This window comes from Acomys russatus, chromosome 11 (assembly GCF_903995435.1).
Source record: "Acomys russatus chromosome 11, mAcoRus1.1, whole genome shotgun sequence".
NCBI classification, from domain to species: domain Eukaryota; kingdom Metazoa; phylum Chordata; class Mammalia; order Rodentia; family Muridae; genus Acomys; species Acomys russatus.
Window position 1 is genome coordinate 59,617,954 of NC_067147.1, and position 17,994 is coordinate 59,635,947.

At 51.0% G+C, this 17,994-nt stretch overlaps 1 protein-coding gene across 1 annotated transcript in view; it reads left to right on the forward strand.

Moving 5' to 3' along the window:
- Positions 1 to 1,493: 1,493 nt before the first annotated feature.
- Positions 1,494 to 17,994, forward strand: part of Nudt3 (nudix hydrolase 3) — a 40,158-nt gene continuing 23,657 nt past the window's right edge. Inside the window, exon 1 of the mRNA XM_051153470.1 lies at positions 1,494 to 1,677. Coding sequence (XP_051009427.1) covers positions 1,579 to 1,677 — 99 coding nt within the window. The 5' untranslated portion in view covers positions 1,494 to 1,578. The remainder of the gene's footprint in view (positions 1,678 to 17,994) is intronic.

Sequence of the window (17,994 nt, forward strand, 5' to 3'; positions counted from 1 at the left end):
AAAGCAGCCAGTGCGCTTACTCACTTAACAGCTCTCCAGTCCTTTTTTTTTTTAAGAGCTTAGGACCGAACCCAGGGCCTTGTACTTGCTAGGCAAGTGCTCTACCATTGAGCTAAATCCCCAACCCCTAATATTTTTTTTTAATGAACATTTTCAACTACTATGTGGCTACATGTCAGAGAACACATGTGGAGTTGAAGACAACTTGTGGGCGTTGGTTCTCTCCACTGTGTGGGTCCCCAGGATCTAGCTCAGGCTGTCAGGCTTTGCGGTAAGTGCATTTATTGGGGTTATCTTGGACCCCTCTAGACTATAAATGAGTGTACTGCATACAAGCTGATTAAAACAGGAACTGACAAGGGCCAGGCTTGACCACGTGAGTTGTTTCTTGGTCCTACAAGGTGGGAAAGGATTCACATAAGTTGACCTGTGACCTCGCATAAGCATATGGCAGCGCCCCCCCCCCCAAATAAATAAATAATTTGGGATTTACTTGCAAATCCTAAATATTCTGACAGTACTTTCCAAATGTTTAGTGCATGGTAATGGTGCTGTGCTTAGCACAGGAACGCGCAGTACCCCACTTCCACGTTCTCCAAGAGGGTCGCCCCAATAGATACTCAATGCTCACATAATTTCATATGTGTGCTGTACACACACTCCTGTTTAAGAGGATGTGCTTGTTTTTTTTTTTTTCCCTCCTTTTGCAGTGGTGGGTTCGAACCCAGTCCTCAATCATGCGGTCAGCCCAGGAGCCTCACCGCTGAACAGCTCTTGCCTTCCCCCACCCCCGAAAAAGAAATGACTGCAGGACGCACACATGTTCTGGTAGCCACCACCTGACTGCAAAGAGCAGGCGCACGCCTCCCTACCCCCACCCCCCACTCCGGATCCCCGCAGCTAGGGTGGGCGGTCCGCGGCGGGGCGCAGCGCCCCGTTTTTCCGCAGACCGGCGGTGTCACCGCCCGGGTCAGCTGCTGAGCAGCGCGACCTTGGACCAGGCTGGGCGAGCGCTCACCCGGTGACCTTGGGCCTCTGCTCTCTGCCCGGCGGCGCAGCGGACCGTGGGGGTCTCGGGGGGCGCCCACGCGCCGCGACTCGCCGGGTTCCCGCCGTCCCCCTCCACCCCCGCCCCGCGCCAGGCCGTCGCTGTCTGCGTAGCGGCCGCGCCAGCTCCCGCCGCCCGCCCTCCGCGCAGGAGCCTCTGCGCCGGGCGCGATTCCCGAACGCCGTGTGCGCTGCGCACGCGCGCCTCTCCCGCGGGCCCGCGCGCCCTTACGCGGCTGACGCAGCGCGCCCAAAATGGCGGCGCGGTCGTCGTCGGGGGCGGCGGCGGCAGAGGGGGCGGCGGCGGTGGCGACGGCGGCCGTGACGGAGGCGCGGGGCCTGGGCCGGGGGCAATGAGGCCGTCCCGCCGCGGAGCCGTGTAGCGGACACGCAGACCCTCCTCCCCGCCTCCTCGACCGAGCCGGGGGCGCGCGCGCGCGGCCGTCCGTCCGCCGCAGGCTCCCCGCCCCCCGCCCCCATCCCGCGGCTCCGAGGCCCCGCACGGCACCCCCGCCAACCAGGGCCCGGAGGATGATGAAGCTCAAGTCGAACCAGACCCGCACCTACGACGGCGACGGCTACAAGAAGCGGGCCGCGTGCCTGTGCTTCCGCAGCGAGAGCGAGGAGGAGGTGAGCCTGGCGCCGGGGCGGGGGTCGGGGAGTGCGGGGCGCGGCCCTCCCCAGGGCTTCCGACGGGCTCCCCCGCGGAGAAACGGGACGGCGGAGCGGGGCCGGGGCATCCACCCCACGCGGGGGCCCCCGCCGCCGTTCACCCCGGGAAGGGCGGCTCGGAGCTTGTCAGCTCGGCCCACGTGCACGAGGCGCAGGCCGGCCTTTGTGGCGGAGGTTTGGGGGAGCCGCGGGGAGAGCCCGGGCGCTGTGCACAAGCCGGAGCCGGCCGTTCGATTCTAACGTCGGGCTGACGAGTCCGTGTGGAGGGGCCCCGGGAGAAAGGACATTGGATATCATTGGTTTTGTTTTGTTTTTGTTTTTATTTTTTGTGGGTCGGAAAATCCACAAACATCGAAAGCTGTATTTGTTAAGATCTTTATCCTGACATGTCGGGATGATTCGTAGGCTGTGCTAGGAAAATAGAAATTTTTACAGCCTGTTTCTTTTTTTGATTAAGGAACTTTAACATCCCCCCCCCCAATTTCACAAAGCAGTTTCTGTGGTGATGAAGGGAATTCAGAAAAGGTGCATGTTTTGTAAATCCACGAAGAATAGCCGCTTTGGAAATTCATAAAATGCCTGTGGGGGACACATTTCTGTCGTGTGCACGGCGGTAAAATGGCAGTTAGCTTGAAAACAATGAAGGGCAGTGAAACAGAAGGTTTTATTCCGGCGAGCGGCGGTGGGCTGGGGTGGCAAGCCTGCGGTGCAGTGCCTCGTGTAGAAATGGGGGAAGGAACTTGACCCGCTAGTTATGAAAAGCCGTGATGAAAGAGACAGATGGACTGCCCGGAATCACTGTCCCGAGATATTTAGGAGGAGGAGGGAATTTAAATACGGCCTGAGGAAAATCAGTGAAAGCATTCTTTGTGTTGTTGAGGGACTGGCTGTGAATGTTTCCAGCGAAGCAGGAGTTTCGGAAATGTATACTTTGTTACTTGGCCTTTATTACAAAGGCCGCTGGAAGAGCGGCTTAGGATCCTGTTGTAAACTGGAAAAGACAGCGGCCTTTAGAATGCTTACTTACATAAACTGTGGTGATGCAGTCCTAGAGGCTTTGTTCTCATTATCATATGGGAAGTCAGATGGAGAAAACTAATTAGCATAACAGTAGTACAGTGCTGTGCTTAGCTCTGCGCCGCGGTTATAAGTAGGTTGTGTAATTTAGTCACGGGAATGCAGCAAGACCTTTCGGTTTTTTTGTTGTTATTGTTGTTGTTGTTTTGTTTTTAAATCATCCTAGAGGGAAAACATGAGTATTATTTTGGATAAATTCTGGAAACTTTAAGAACCCAAACAAAGGAACAAGTGATTTTCCGTTTTTGGTTAAAAGTTTTATAAGGGACAGACAGCAGCTTTGATGTCCCAGCTTGTTTGGATGTTTTGGCCACCAATTGCCTTGTGCAGGTCACACCAGGCATGGGACTTGATTTGTAGCAGGTTAAAAATTTAAATTGTTAGAAGGAGGATTAAAGCATGTCATGTGCTTTATGGTGGAGTTTCCTTTTTAAATTTTGTTTTGCACACTGGCTAATGATCAGAGCAGTCAGCCGCTGTGGTGGCGCCTTTAATCCCAGCACTCAGGAGGCAGAGGCAGGTGGATCGCTGTGAGTTCGAGGTCAACCTGGTCTACAAAGTGAGTCCAGGACAGCCAGGACTACACAGAGAAACCCTGTCTCGGAAAAACCAAAAACCAAACAAAAAAATGAGTAGAGCAGTCGTGTTAATCTTGAGTTGTAGATTCCATGCGCGTTAAAGCTGGGGAAGAAGAAAACTGTTGAAGGCCAGGGTTAGAGACGCGCTCTGCTCAGGGAGACAAACATGCCTTGACCGAAGAGCCCAGCATGGTAGTGAGGCCTGCAGATCCACACTGCCGCTGGGGAAGGATGGTGGACCATAGACTGCAGGGAACGGTGTAACGTTCACATTATGTAATTGTGTTGGAAGGGCAGTGCTCTGTTAGTTCAGGGGAACTTTTATGTTCTCAGTAGAAGTGCCAGACACCATTGGGGGAGACGGAAATTCACACTTAGGAGGGTATTCAGGGGGCACCAATGGCCTTAATCAAAAGGGGATTATTTACAAAATATTATCAGCACAATGCCAGAGTGGTTAATGTAAGTGTAAATGGGACCTTGGTTTTTAAATTTAGCCAATGTCAAGAAACATACATATATTGTGAAGAGATTAAAACATCAAAACAAAAAAAAAACAAAAAAAAACCCAGTTGACCAAAAATCACTCGTCCCCAGGAAAGTGTAGCAGTTACAGGAGAGCGGAGACACGCCCAGATCAGGATGGGTGTGTGCTGAGAGTCTCTGTACCACAGCAGGATAGATAGGCGCAAGCTCAGAGCCCCGTGGGGGAGAGAGGCTCGCCTGGCTGCAGGTGTAGGAGCGCTCCTTCCAGACTTGGCTGGTTTCCTGTTGGTAAGTTGAAATTAACAGGGAAAGATGTACCTTGCTCATGGGACTGTACTAGCTGCTGCTCACATTTCTGCAAATGGGCACTTGTGGTAGCTGACGTGGTGGCCGTGGTGCTGTGGCAGGTGCCCTTCACCAGTGCTGTCGTCAGCAGCTGTCTCCCGGCTCCCTCACGAAGGCTCTGCTGTCTCAGTGCTGTATGCATGTGTGCCTGTGTGTCCTCACTTTGTCATCCTGGAGCTTCAGGTCAAAAAGGGTCATTTTGTGTGCATGCGAGGGAAAGAAGCCTTTCAAACGCTGCAGAAAGACTGCACACGCGTGTTGTGGAAGAAATCACTGCTTGGCTACGGGCACAGGGCAGTGGAAGGACTGAACAGCTGCTGTGGGCCTAGGCACACATGGATACCAACTAGTGTTTTTGGATTTTTTTATCCCATTTACAGGCGAGACATAGGAGCAGGTCATTCATTATGTGGGTGGCACAGGAAAGAAAGTCACCTTGTAATTCAGCACTTCTTTTGGTTGGTTTTGTTTTTGTTTGTTTTGTTTTTTGAGCAAGGTTCCTCTGTATAGCCTTGGCTGTCCTGGACTCACTTTGTAGACCACGCTGGCCTCAAACTCACAGCAATCCACCTGCCTCTGCCTCCCAAGTGCTGGGATTAAAGGCGCGTGCCACTACACCCAGCCTTGGTTTTGGTTTTTGACACATATTGGAGCCTAGGCTGGCCTTGAACTCTTTTTTTTTTTTTTTAAGATTTAGTATTCTGCCTGCATGTGAGCCAGCAGGCCAGAAGAAGGCTCCAGATCTCATTATAGATGGTTGTGAGCCACCACGTGGTTGCTGGGAGTTGAACTCAGGAGCTGTGGAAGAGCAGCCAGTGCTCTCAACCCCCTGAGCCACTTCTCCAGCCCTGGTCTTAAACCCTTGATCTTCCTTCCTCCTCCTCTTCTTCCTCTTTTTTTTTCCTAGGCAAGGTTTTTTTGTGTAGCCTGGCTGTCTTGGAAGTCACACTGGAGACCAGGCTGGCCTGGAACTCACAGCGATCCGCCAGCCCCTGCCTCCCAGTGCTGGGGTTACAGGCGTGCACCACGCCCAGCCCCTGCCTCCACTTCCCAGTGCTGGACGCACATGCCTACTTGACACACTTGAGATACTTGTTTAGTGTGACTGACCTGGGAGCCTCTTGCATGCTGGGGACATGCTCCACCACTAAACCGTATTCACAACCTGCAGTTCTGCCTATATACCAAAATCCTAGCTCTACAAAGATTAGGAAATCCATATGCTTTTCTGTTTTCTTTTTTGGTTTTCTGAGACAGGCTTTCTCCACGTAGCCTTGGTTGTCCTGGACTTGCTTTGTAGACCAGGCTGGCCTCAAACTCACAGCGATCCGCCTGCCTCTGCTTCCCAAGTGCTGGGATTAAAGGCGTGCGCCACCACACCCGGCCAGTTTGTTTCTTAAAAGAGAGGTAAACCCTATGCCTTTCCACAGTGAGGTGTTGGGTTTGCCTGGCAGGTCGCTGTTTGGTGGTTCCTCAGACCCTGAGCTCACTCACTCGGTCGATTGGGAGTGGACCGACTCTGGAGATCCTCAGTGTGCAGAGACTCTGGTGGCCTGACTGTTTGTCTCTGAAATTCCTCAGAGGGGCAGGTAGCAGGACGTCACTGCACACCACACCTTCCAGCCAACTCCAGAGAGGCCAGTAAAGCCCTGGTGGTATCCCCGGGTGGCGATAGCTGAGATGCAGGGCTGAGGGGGGATGCTAGTGCCTGTCAGCTGCACTCCAGCATCACACACGGTAAGGTCACAGTCAGGGCACTCCGCTCTCCTTTTCTCTACAGTGGCCCCGTGGCTTTTATCTAATTCCCTCCTTCCCGTGTGTGGGTTTGGTCTGAGGTCAAAACTTATTTTGAAGGTCCTCTTTCCCCCTTCTTCACAAGGTCTCCTCTGTGTTGTCCGCGTGGCCTCTTAACTCAGTGTGTTGGCCAGTGTGGTCTGGAACTCTGAATCTTCCTGCCGTGTTCAGGCTCTCGAGGACCTGGATGCAGGCATCCACCACCACAGCCAGCTGCCGTTCTGCTCCATTTCTTGAAACTACTTCCTGCCTTAGCCCTTCGTGTTATTTCCAGATGATTCTTTTTTCTGAGTTAGGGTTTCTCTGTGTATCTCTCTCCATCTTGGAACTCTCTCTCTGTAGACCAGGCTGGCCACAAACTCAGAGATTCCCCCTGCCTCTGCCTCTCAAGTGCTGGGATTATACCGCTGGCTTCTAGATGGGTCTTTTTTCCCAGTTACACATTGCATCTCTACTGTGTGTAACCTGGTCCTTTCTTCATCACCTGCTACAAGTGAGAAGGATCTTTCTTTTTCTCTTTTTGGTTTTTCAAGACAGAGTTTCTCTTGTAGTCCTGGCTGTCCAAGACTTGCTTTGTAGACCAAGCTGGCCTCGAACTCACAGCAGTCTGTCTGCCTCTGCTTCCCAGCTGCTTAGATTATAGGTGTGTGCCACCAAGCCTGGCCTTGGCAGTCTTTTTTTTTTTCTCTGAATTCATTCTGTAGACCAGGCTGGCCTCAAACTCAGAGACCCGCCTGCCTCTGCCTCCCGAGCGCTGGGATTAAAGGTGTGCACCACCATACCCAGCTAGTAATACATTTGTTTTTTCATTTCTATCTCTTCAGAGAGAGTATGTGCGCGTGTGTGTGCGCGCGCACCTGTGTATAACTACACATATGGAGGCCAGAGGTCAGCCTGCTACTCACATTTGCTGTCCACCTTCATATTTTGCTTGTCTGTTTTTGAGACAGGGCCTGTCAGTGAGCCTCAGAGATAGATCCATCTGTCCCCACTTCCCCAAGGCTAGCGTTATAACGTGCACACCTTGTTCTTAAAATCAACAGCCAGGCGGTGGTGGCACATGCCTTTAATCCCAGCGCTTGCGAGGCAGAGGCTGTGAGGTCCAGGCCAGCCTAGTCTACAAAGGGAGTGCAGGACAGCCAGGGCTACACACACACACACACCAAACCCTGTCTTGAAAAACTAACAAAACAGACAACATAACAAACCAGACCACCACCAACATAAGCTCTGGCTTTGAGCTTAGGTCCTTATGGTTTGCTCAGCAAGTATTTTTACTAGTTACACTGTCTCCCCAGGCATGCGTGTATGTTTATGTACACATAGATGCCTGTGTGTATGCATACATGTATATACAGACATATGTGTACACATATATAGTGAGTAATGTATGTGTGTTTAAGAAAGGGCATTGGGGGGGCTGGAGAGATGGCTCAGAGGTTAAGAGCATTGGTTGCTCTTCCAGAGGTTCTAAGTTCAATTCCCAGCAACTTACATCTATAATGAGATCTGGTGCCCTCTTCTGGCAGGCAGGCACACATGCAGGCAGAGCACTGTACATAATAAATAAATTTAAAGCGCGGGGGGGGGGGGGGGCTCTGGGCGTGGTGGTGCACGCCTTTAATCCCAGCACTGGGGAGGCAGAGGCAGGTGGATCGCTGTGAGTCCAAGGCCAGCCTGGTCTACACAGAGTCCAGGACAGCCAAGGCTAACACAGAGAGACCCTGTCTCAAAAACAAAAACAAAAAAAGCAGAAGTGGCGGGGAGTGAGGGTGGGGGGTGAGGGTATTGCTGTATGGTTCAGATCACTGAATCTTAGCCTTAAGCTTGGGTGGCCCTCCTGCCTCAGCCTATCTAGGCTAAAATTACAGGTGCACATCCCCATGCCCAGCTTAAAACGTGTGTGTGTGTTTTTGTTTTGTTTTGTTTTTTGAGATAGGGTTTCTCTTTGTAGCTCTGGCTGTCCTGGACACTTTGTAGACCAGGCTAACCTGGAACTCATGAAGATCCGCCTAGCACTGCTACCTGAGTACTGGGATTAAAGGTGTGCCCCACCATCACCACCTGGTTTAAAATATATTTTTTGAGAACTCTATAATGGATTCGTTTCTATGGACACTCATAAAGCCAACCCTTCTGCCTGTGTGTGTCCTTTCCTGCCTACCTAGTGAGCTCACTGCTGTACTCCTGCAGTGATGTGCACGCTCCTTCACTCCTGCAGTGATGCACTCTGTCGCTCTCCCTCCTACAGTGATGTTCTCTGTCTGCCTGCCTGTCTGCCTGTCTGCCTGTCTCTCCTCCCCCCTTCCCCACAGTGATGCACTCTGTCTTGTACACCATCACTTTCCTTTTTGGAGGTAGGAATTAAGACTGGTCTACAGCCCTGGATGGCCTGGAACTATTAGGCCAGGCTGGCCTCGAACTCACAGCAGTCTGCCTGCCTCTGCCGCCCTAAGCACTGGGAGTAGAGGTGTGTTCTTTTTGAGTCAGGGTTATGTAGCTCAGGATGGTTTAGAACTCAACTTTGGAGCTGAACATAATCTTGAATCCTGACCCTCTTGCCTCTACCCTCCCAAGTGCTGGCACTACAGGGACTGCCCCCATCCCCCCCACTCTGCCCCCACCCCTCCTCCCAACACCCCCCCCCTCCCTTCCTGCTGCTGGGAGCCTGTTCTTCATGCTTCTGCTTCTGTTGCATCTCTCTAGCCCTGGCCCTTCTTAGGGATTGCTTCCTTAACAGTTGTCTGACTGGGCTGCAGTATGTGAGGGCGCAGTCCTGAGCCCTCCTCCCTGTCTCCTAGGGACTGGTGACTGTCGAAGTCTGTTCCTCACTGTGCACGCTCTCCTCAGATCGGCTCTGATGGCCTGCAGGCTACGCCATGGCTCCGCAGAGCCTGACGGACAGCTCAGGCTGGAGAGCCCAGGACTTGATGGTTTTCTGACAGGGTTGACTCTGTGGCCCAGGCTATTTTGGATACTGTGGTCCTGCTGCCTCCCAAGCTCTGGGATTACAGGCTTGCCTAATGAGCCATGTTGTGTTTTTTGTTTTGTTTTTAATTTTTTAAAAGATTTATATATTATGTATACAGCATTCTGCCTGCACAACAGAAAAGGGCACCAGATCTCATTCTAGATGGCTGTGAGCCACCATGTGGTTGCTAGGAATTGAACTCAGGACCTTTGGAAGAGCAGCCAGTGCTCTTAACCTCTGAGCCATCTCTCCAGCCCCCCAATGCCCTTTCTCAAACACACATACATACTCACTATATATGTGCACACATATGTCTGTACACACACATATATATGCACACACACACAGGCATCTGTGTAGCAGAGGTGGGTGGTTAGAAATTGAACTTAGGGCCTCAGGTTTCCACTCAGCTGAAATTTACCCTCAGCCCTCAAACTGAAATTTTGATTCCATTCTCAAAATGCCTGACAGCCAGCTGCACAAACCTGCCTCTCCTATAGCAAATCAAACTCCTGTGCTGTGTAGCTCAGGGTGGAAACCTCGAGCTCATTCTGGGCTTTCCTTACTCCATCCTCAGCTCTAGCCTGCCAACTGCAGCCGTGTCTCAGCCTCACTGTGCTGCTCTAGCCCAGTCTCGCCTCTTCCCTGACTATCGCCATGGCTCGCCTGGCTTCGCTGCTCTGCCCTTCCTCCCATTCACCCTCACCCCAGCTGCCATAACGACTCTTCTTTTTTTTTCCTCGAGAGGTTTCTCTGAAACTCGCTCTGTAGTCCAGAGCTCTCGAACTCACGGAGATCCACCGGCCTCAGCCTCCCAAGTGCTGGGATTAAAGGCATGCGCCACCACGCCCAGCCCAGAACGACTATTCTAACCCAGAATCAGGTCGTGTCCCTTGCAGCCTAAGTCCCATTTTTGAACTGTGACTGCGGAGGCCCCTGCCGTGCCTCTGATGCCATCACTCCCCTCTCGCCTTCTTACTCATCCTTGTTTTCCAGCTACTTGGCCTCTGTTCTTTCTCGTGTTACTTACCAGGCTCACTCCCCTGTCATTTTCTCACACCATCTTTTTCTTTTTCTAGATTTTTTTTGTTCATTTTGTATACAGTGCACTGTCTGCAGGCCAGGAGTCATTAGATCTCATTATAGATGGCTGTGAGCCACTGTGTGGTTGCTGGGGCTTCAACTCCGGACCTCTGGAAGAGCAGTCAGTGCTCTTAACTTCTGAGCCATCTCTGCAGCCCTTCTTAGACCATCTTTAAGACGTATATCAAAGAGCTGTGTGTGGTGGCACACACCTTTAATCCCAGCACTTGGAGGCAGAGGCAGGTGGATCTCTGAGTTTGAGGCCTGCCTGGTCTACAAAGAGAGTCCAGGACAGCCAAGGTTACACAGAGAAACCCTGTCTCAAAAACAACAGAGCTGTGTGTGATGGCACACACCTTTAATCCCAGCATTTGGGAGACAGAAACAGATGGATCGCTATGAGTTCGAGGCCAGCCTGGTCTACAAAGCAAGTCCAGGATAGCCAAGGCTTTCCTGGAACCAGACTGACCTCTAACTCAAGAGATCTGCTTGCCTCTGCCTCCTGAGTGCTTCTGTTAAAGTGTGTGCCACTGCCCAGCTCTGCCCTGGAATCTTTTCATCAGTCCCACAAGATGAATCTGCTGTCCACTGACCTGATGTAGGCTCAGAGCCAACAACGCATGTCAAATCTGGATTTTAAAGTTACTCTAAAGTTAGCAGTGGCGTGGCCAGGCTCGCTTCTGTTGTCGTCACTCTCTCTTTCCTTTCTACCTGCATGGAGACAGGGGCTTGCACCTGGGAGCTCTGCAGCTGCCTGCTTCTCTCTTGAGAGCTGGGATCACAGGTGGTCACTGCCACACCAGGCCGAGGCTGAGGCCTCCTAGCATAGCCTGTCCTCCATACACAGGGCTCAATGTCTTTTTTTAGAACTGTTTATTTATTTGGTTTTTTGAGACAGGTCTTCTATGGCTGTCTTGGACTCACTTTGTAGACCAGGCAGGCTAACCTCAAACTTAGAAGATCTGCCTGTCTCTGCCTCCCAGGTACTGGCATTAGAAGTGTCTTAAAAGACCGAGAATGTGCAAAATTCAGAAGAGCGATAGGTTTTGGAGGAACTTGGGATTTTGTCATGCCAGGCCAAGCAGTGGTGTCAGTTGTGGGGAAGTTGATGCAGGGAAAGCTGAGAGCGAAGCTAGTGTTGTGCTGGCCCTAGAGGGGAGTGGAGGGCAGCAGTGCACCGGAGCGCTGAGAGTGGGGGGTGCTTAGGGGGGCTGGCTTGGGGGGAGTCTACAGTGGCTGCTTCTACACTGCAGAAGTGGGGAGTCTACAGTGGCTGTCTACACTGGGGAAGTGGGCAGTTCACAGTGGCTGTCTACACTGCAGAAGTGGGCAGTCCACAGTGGCTGTCTACACTGGAGAAGTGGGCAGTCCACAGTGGCTGCTTCTACACTGCAGAAGTGGGGAGTCCAGTGTGGCTGTCCATACTGGGGAAGTGGGCAGTCAACAGTGACTGTCTACACTGGGGAAATGGGGAGCCCACAGTGGCTGTCTACACTGGGGAAGTGGGCAGTCCACAGTGGCTGTCTACACTGGGGAAGTGGGGAGCCCACAGTGGCTGTCTACACTGGGGAAGTGGGGAGCCCACAGTGGCTGTCTACACTGGGGAAGTGGGCAGTCCACAGTGGCTGTCTACACTGGGGAAGTGGGGAGCCCACAGTGGCTGTCTACACTGGGGAAGTGGGGAGCCCACAGTGGCTGTCTACACTGGGGAAGTGGGCAGTCCACAGTGGCTGTCTACACTGGGGAAGTGGGCAGTCCACAGTGGCTGTCTACACTGGGGAAGTGGGCAGTCCACAGTGGCTGTCTACACTGGGGAAGCAGAGGACCTGGTAGCTGCTTACTGTGTCATTGACATCTCAGTAGCCCCATATCAGAGCTGAAGCTCCCCAGACAGTGGCTGGTATTGAGTGCACATAGGAAATTTGGTTTTTTGTGGGGTTTTTTTGTTTTTGTTTTTGAGACAGAGTTTCTCTGTGTAGCCTTGGCTGTCCTGGACTTGCTTTGTAGACCAAGCTGGCCTTGAACTCACAGGGATCCAACTGCCTCTGCCTCCTGAGTGCTGAGATTAAAGGCATGCACCACCATGCCTGGCCTCTTTCTTTTTTAAATTTAATTTTATTTATCTTATGTATGAGTGTTCTATCTGCATGTACAAGTGCATGCCAGAAGTAGGCACCAGATCTCAGTTTAGATGGTTGTGAGCCACCATGTGGTTGCCGGGAATTGAACTCAGGACCTCTGGGAGAGCAATCGGTACTCTTAACCACTGAGCCACCTGTCCAGCCCCTGAGACCTCTTTCTATCTGGGCTGCCCTTCAGAAGATTTTTCAGCCTATCCGGATGTTGCCCACCCCCAGAGGTGTGTCTCCTAGGTAATTGTGAGTTTTGTTTTTGTTTTTCTTTTTCTTTTTTGGTTTTTTGAGATAGAGATTCTCTGTGTAGCCTTGGCGGTCCTGGTCTTGCTTTGTAGACCAGGCTGGCCTTGAACTTGCAGTGATCCGCCTGCCTCTGCCTCTGGAGTGCTGGGAATAAAGGTGTGCCACCACGCCCGCCTTTGATTCTGAGTTCTTTCAAGATGATTGTGGTAGTAAGCCAGGCATGGTGGTGCATGCACACCTTTAATCACAGCTTGTGTAGGGTCTGGAAAGGGAGGTGTGTCCAGGTTGGGAACTGATCTCAGAGCATGGTACAAGATGAGGCCTTGGAAGTTGACTGAGAATTTCGTTTCCCTCCCTCCTTCCCTTCTTTGCTTCCTCCCTTCAGACAAGGTCTTTATCGGCTGGAGAGACGGCTCAGAGGTTAAGGGCACTGAGACTGCTCCTCAGGAGGCCCTGAGTTAGTTCCCAGCAACCACATGCTAACTCACAACTATGTATGTACTATAGTGAGGTCTGGCGCCCTCTTCTGGCCTGCAGGTGTAAGTGCAGATAGAGCACTGTATACATAACAATAAATAAATAAATAAATCTTTAAAAAAAAAAAAAAAAAAAAAAAAAAGGCAAGGTCTTTATGTAGTCCTGGCTGGCCTCGAGCTCAAAGTGCTAGGGTGAGGGCGTAGGGCAGCACACCTGGAAGTTTGTTTTGTCTGTGAGATGGAGGTAAGTACCTACTTCCTGAAGCCCTGAGAAACATGATGAGAGCTAAGGAAGGTTAGCTCTTGTTGCTGTGACACGGGCGCACACAGGTCAGCTTGATTAGTGTTGGGACAGAACTGTCCAGCGGGCATTAGGGGGGAATGCTGGGTATGAGACGTTTGGAATGGAGGAGGGGCTGGGGCTGAAAGGTAAGCGACACGTGCTGCCGCGCTGTAGACTCTGCAGGGTTAAAGGTGGCGCGTGTCTAGAGGTCTTCAGTTTCAACGCCACCACTGCAGCGGAGAAATGTTAGTTCTCACTACACAAGATGGATTTCACTGTGGTTTATGAGAATAAAGGAAAGATTGGCTGGTGCTGGGTCTTTTCTTTCTTTCTGGAAGAGGGAAGACTCAGATCAGACAGACTTTAAGCCTGGCAGTCTGGAAGGAGCTTTAGCTGTGCCCTATCACCCACCTCAGTGAGACTCGGGGCAGCTCAGCTCTGTGGCGCTGTCTGCGGTAAAGCAGTGCGCACCAGACAGGACGTGCGTTTTCTCTTAGCAGATCCACAGAAGGAGCTGAGCAAGTCAAACGGAAATGGCTTGAGCAAACATACATTTCTAAAGTGGACTGCACCCCAGCTTTACAGAGTCACATACGGTGGCCCGAGAGGCTCAGCACAGCTGTACAAGTGTGGCCTGCACAGCTCCGCTGAGTCCTGGCGCCAGTGTGTGGATGCTGTGTGCAGAGGCTTAGGCATTCGTCAGAAACATAGCTATTTTGGGCAAATCTCAAAACAGGTCTGAAATCCACTTCACTATTAGTTTTTCCGTTATAAGGATGTTTCTCGTTTGTTATAGCAAATTATTTTTTATTGACATTTTCATTTTATGTGAATGGATACCACCTACATTGCACTGTATTTGTGCCTAGTGCCCCTGAAGGTCAGAAGAAGTTGACAGATCCCCTGGAACCATAATTACAAACAGTTGTGAACCACAGTGTGGTTGCTAAACACCAACCCTGGGTCCTTTGCTAGAGCAGCAAGTGCTCTTACCTGCTGAGCAGTCTCTGAGCCTTGTTGTTTTCGAGAGAGTCTCTCTCACTATGCAGCTTTCACTGGCCTTTATGCAGACCAGACTGGCCTTGAACTCTCAGCAATCCTCCTGCCTCTGCTTCTGGAGTACTGACTCAAAAAATATCCTCTTATGAGCCCACCAGATGTGACTTACTTGAGTTCTAAAATGTCTCTTGCGTGTGGTTTGACCTTTGTGGCATTACGTGGTGCCCTCTTCCATCAGATCAGTGCCATTCAGCCTCCTGACAGTGCCCTGCAGCGCACATGAAGGACATCTGTTTCCTCAGCTGGCAGGTGTAGTGTTACGTCACAAATAGTTTATTTGTATTTTTATGATGTCTCAGTACCTGCAATAAACATTCTTCTAGTCTGAATTCTGTATCTGCTTTTAGTGGCTTTATGGCATCAGGCAGGTGAACAGTCTGATTTACAGGGCTGTGGGGATGGTTCAACAGTTAAGAACACTGGCTGCTCTTCCCGAGGACCTGGGTTCGATTCCCAGCACCCACGTGGAGGCTCACAGTGTTTATAACTCTTGTCTCCCAGCCTCCAAGAGCACTAGGCACACTTGTAACACACAGACACACATGTAGGCGAAACACCCATAGACATAAAATGTTGAAAAGTAATATCTGGGAGCTGGACAGATGGCTCAGGGGTTAAGAACACTGGCTGCTCTTCCAGAGGACCCAGGTTCGATTTCCTGCACCCACGTGGCAGCTCACAACTGTCTGTAACTTCAGTTCCAGGGACTCTGACACCCTCACACAAACACATGCAGGCAAAACACCAGTGCACATAAAATAAAAATTAATAAATTATAATAAAATAGGGTTTCCTTGTTCTTCTGTGGAGTTTGCTGTAGTGACTTAGGTCTGTATCTTGGAACCCAAAAGCCTGACGTCAGAAGCAGTTGCTTTGAGTGTAAGCCCTGAGCTGCAGGAAGCTCCAGCCTGGGCTGCAGAGCCCGCCTCCTCCTAAGTATAACGTAAAGGAGTAACTCAGTGTCCTCATGCTGTGGGTGACGTCACTCATCCACCACAGCATGTCCTGCTGCTAGTCACAGAGTGCACACTGTGAAGATGTATGTGACACTTAACACATGATATTTGAAAATTACTGTCTTCTGAACGGGAAGTGGAGCTCAGTCAGTAGAGTGCTTTCTTACCATGCACAAGACGCTAGGGGATCCCAGCACCGTGTAAGTAGTTGGGCTTAGCGCACACCTGTAACCCAGCCCTCGGGCGCTTGGAGTCGGAGGTTTCAAAGTTCTTGGCTACATACTGAGTTTGAAGCTAGCTTGGGCAAAACTCAGAATTTTGCCATTCCATTTCCCATGACAGGCATGGTGGATATAGACCTGTACTCTCAGGACGCAGGAGGCTGAGGCAGTAGAGTCGTGAGTTCAAGGCCACTTGGACACACAGTGAGACTCCTGTGTGCGAGTGCTTGGCCCACAGGGAGTGGCGCTGTTCAGTGTGGTTTGTTGGAGGAAGTTCATCACTGTGGAGGCAGGCTTTGAGGTGTTCTGTGCTTAAACCATGCCTAGTGTGGCTCACAGTCTCCTGCTGCTGCTGTCTCATCATGTCCCCAGCACCATGCCCGCCTGCCTGCTGCCGCGCTCCCCGCCATGAGGGTAATGGACCAATAAACCTCTGAAAATGTATGCCAGCCCCAGTGAAACGTTTTCCTTTATAAAAGGTGCTGTGGTCATGGTGTCTCTTCACAGCAATAGAATCCTAAGACATGCTGTCTTAGGGAAACGCAACAAGTAAACAAACATGGCTGTTGTACGCGTTCCACCTCCCCCAGTGCCTGTGAGTGAGAAGCCTGGTTGTCATCTAGTCACTGCAGTGTAAGCTAAGGGACAGAGCGTCAGAGGTCGTTACAGCACGTCAGTAGGCCGTCTTTAATGATTTCAGAAAGGGCCTGCTATAGATTTGTTCTTGCAATAGGAAATCAATAACAGTCTTATAGAGATTGCTCCTCTGTAGCCTCCTCCCTGCCAGGTATGGCAAGACTTGACTTATAGAATTTTGCAGCAGTCAGAAATGTCATCAGAGACGACGTCCTCGGTGCAGGGACCTGAGCCTGGGGCCTATGCAGGCTACACGTTTTCTACCACTGAGCTGTAGCCTCAGCTCATTAGTAGGCATTTAAAATATTATATTTAGTTAGTTTCTTTTTTTTCAAGGCAGGGTCTCACTACCTGTTCTGGAACTCACTCTGTAGACTAGGTTGGCCTGGAACTCGCATAGATCCACCTGCCTCTGCCTCCCGAGTGCTATAATTAGGCATACGCCATTGTGTCTGTCTTTTTTAAAAATCACTTTTAGGTGTCCATGTCTGGCTTTTTTTTTTTTTTCTTTAAATATTTTATTTAATTTTAATTTATGTGCATTGGTGTGAGGGTGTCAGATCTTAGAGTTACAGGTTACAGACAGTTGTGAGCTGCCGTGTGGGTGCTGGGAATTGAACCCGGGTCCTTTGGAAGAGCAGGCATTGCTCTTAACCACTGAGCCATCTGTCCAGCCCTTTTAAATAATTTTCAAGTGTCCATGGAGGCCAGAGGTGTAGTATCTCCTGGAGTTGTGAGCTGAATCTAATTTCTTCTTGTTGCCTCTTTGAGTACGACTACTAACCAACCAGAAACCAACCCCCTGAACGACCAACCACCAACTCCACCCCTGGGGCCTGGCATTTCTCTATCTGAAAAATTCCCAGAGTTCCAGATGGCACACAATTGTGGACAGTCCAAAGCAGCCTCACACCTGGGATTAAAATGAAAACACGCATATCTTCTTAGTGCAGTAGGGCAGTGTCAGTCTCCTAAAATGAAAACATTCTTACAGTATTTCTTGTTTTTTTCAATGTTTACAATAGACTTTATTTAAAGTGAGGCAACTGCAGAGCCAATAATTCTTTCTGTTTGTTATCGAGACAGGGTTTCTCTGTGTAGCCCTGGCTGTCCTGGACTTGCTTTGTAGACCAGTCTGGCCTTGAACTCACAGTGATCCACCTGCCTCTGCCTCCCGAGTGCTGGAATTAAAGGTGAGTGCCACCACCATGCCCGGCCCATTCTCTGGTTCCTTCTGCTGCTACGCTGAACCCAGGCCGTGTGTGGTGACGTGGTTCTGTTGCAGACAGTTGCACTGTCTTTATCTCCCATCTTGCTGTAGGGAAGCTGGGTCTGCAGATGTGCACTGCTGTACCCTGCTTTTTACATGGCTTCCTAGGGTCTGACTCTGACGGGCAAGCTTGCTCAGCAAGTGCTGTTGTATCTTTACCAGTTAAGCCACCACACTGGCCCGCTCTTCCTAAACTCTTCATGTCCAGTTGAAGTAGTTCCAGGGTACTGTCCAGAGCCTCTCTGAGAGGGGCGTGCGTGCGTGCGTGCGTGCGTGCGTGCGTGCGTGCGTGCGTGCGTGCGTGCGCGTGCCATTTCTGAAGGCTGTTGGCTGGATTAGTTTTCTCTTAGACATGTAAAACTTGTAAGCATGCCATTACTAAAAATACATGCTGCTCAGAACACCCCCTTAGCTGTACTTGATGCATCTATTTTTGGGCCTTTTCCCACTGCCAAGACACTCTAACCCCACAAGTGCCGAGTCTGCTTTTTACCCTTGTGACAAGCCTGCGTTCTGCACTCCCGGGGTGGCTGGCACACGCACAGTTGTGTGTTGGTGCTGCAAGGACATGAGTTAGATCTGCCCTGCTTCCTGTTGGCTGCTTGACACTTTACAGGACACTTTGTTTGTTTGCTGTTGTTTTTAGTTTTTCGAGACAGGGT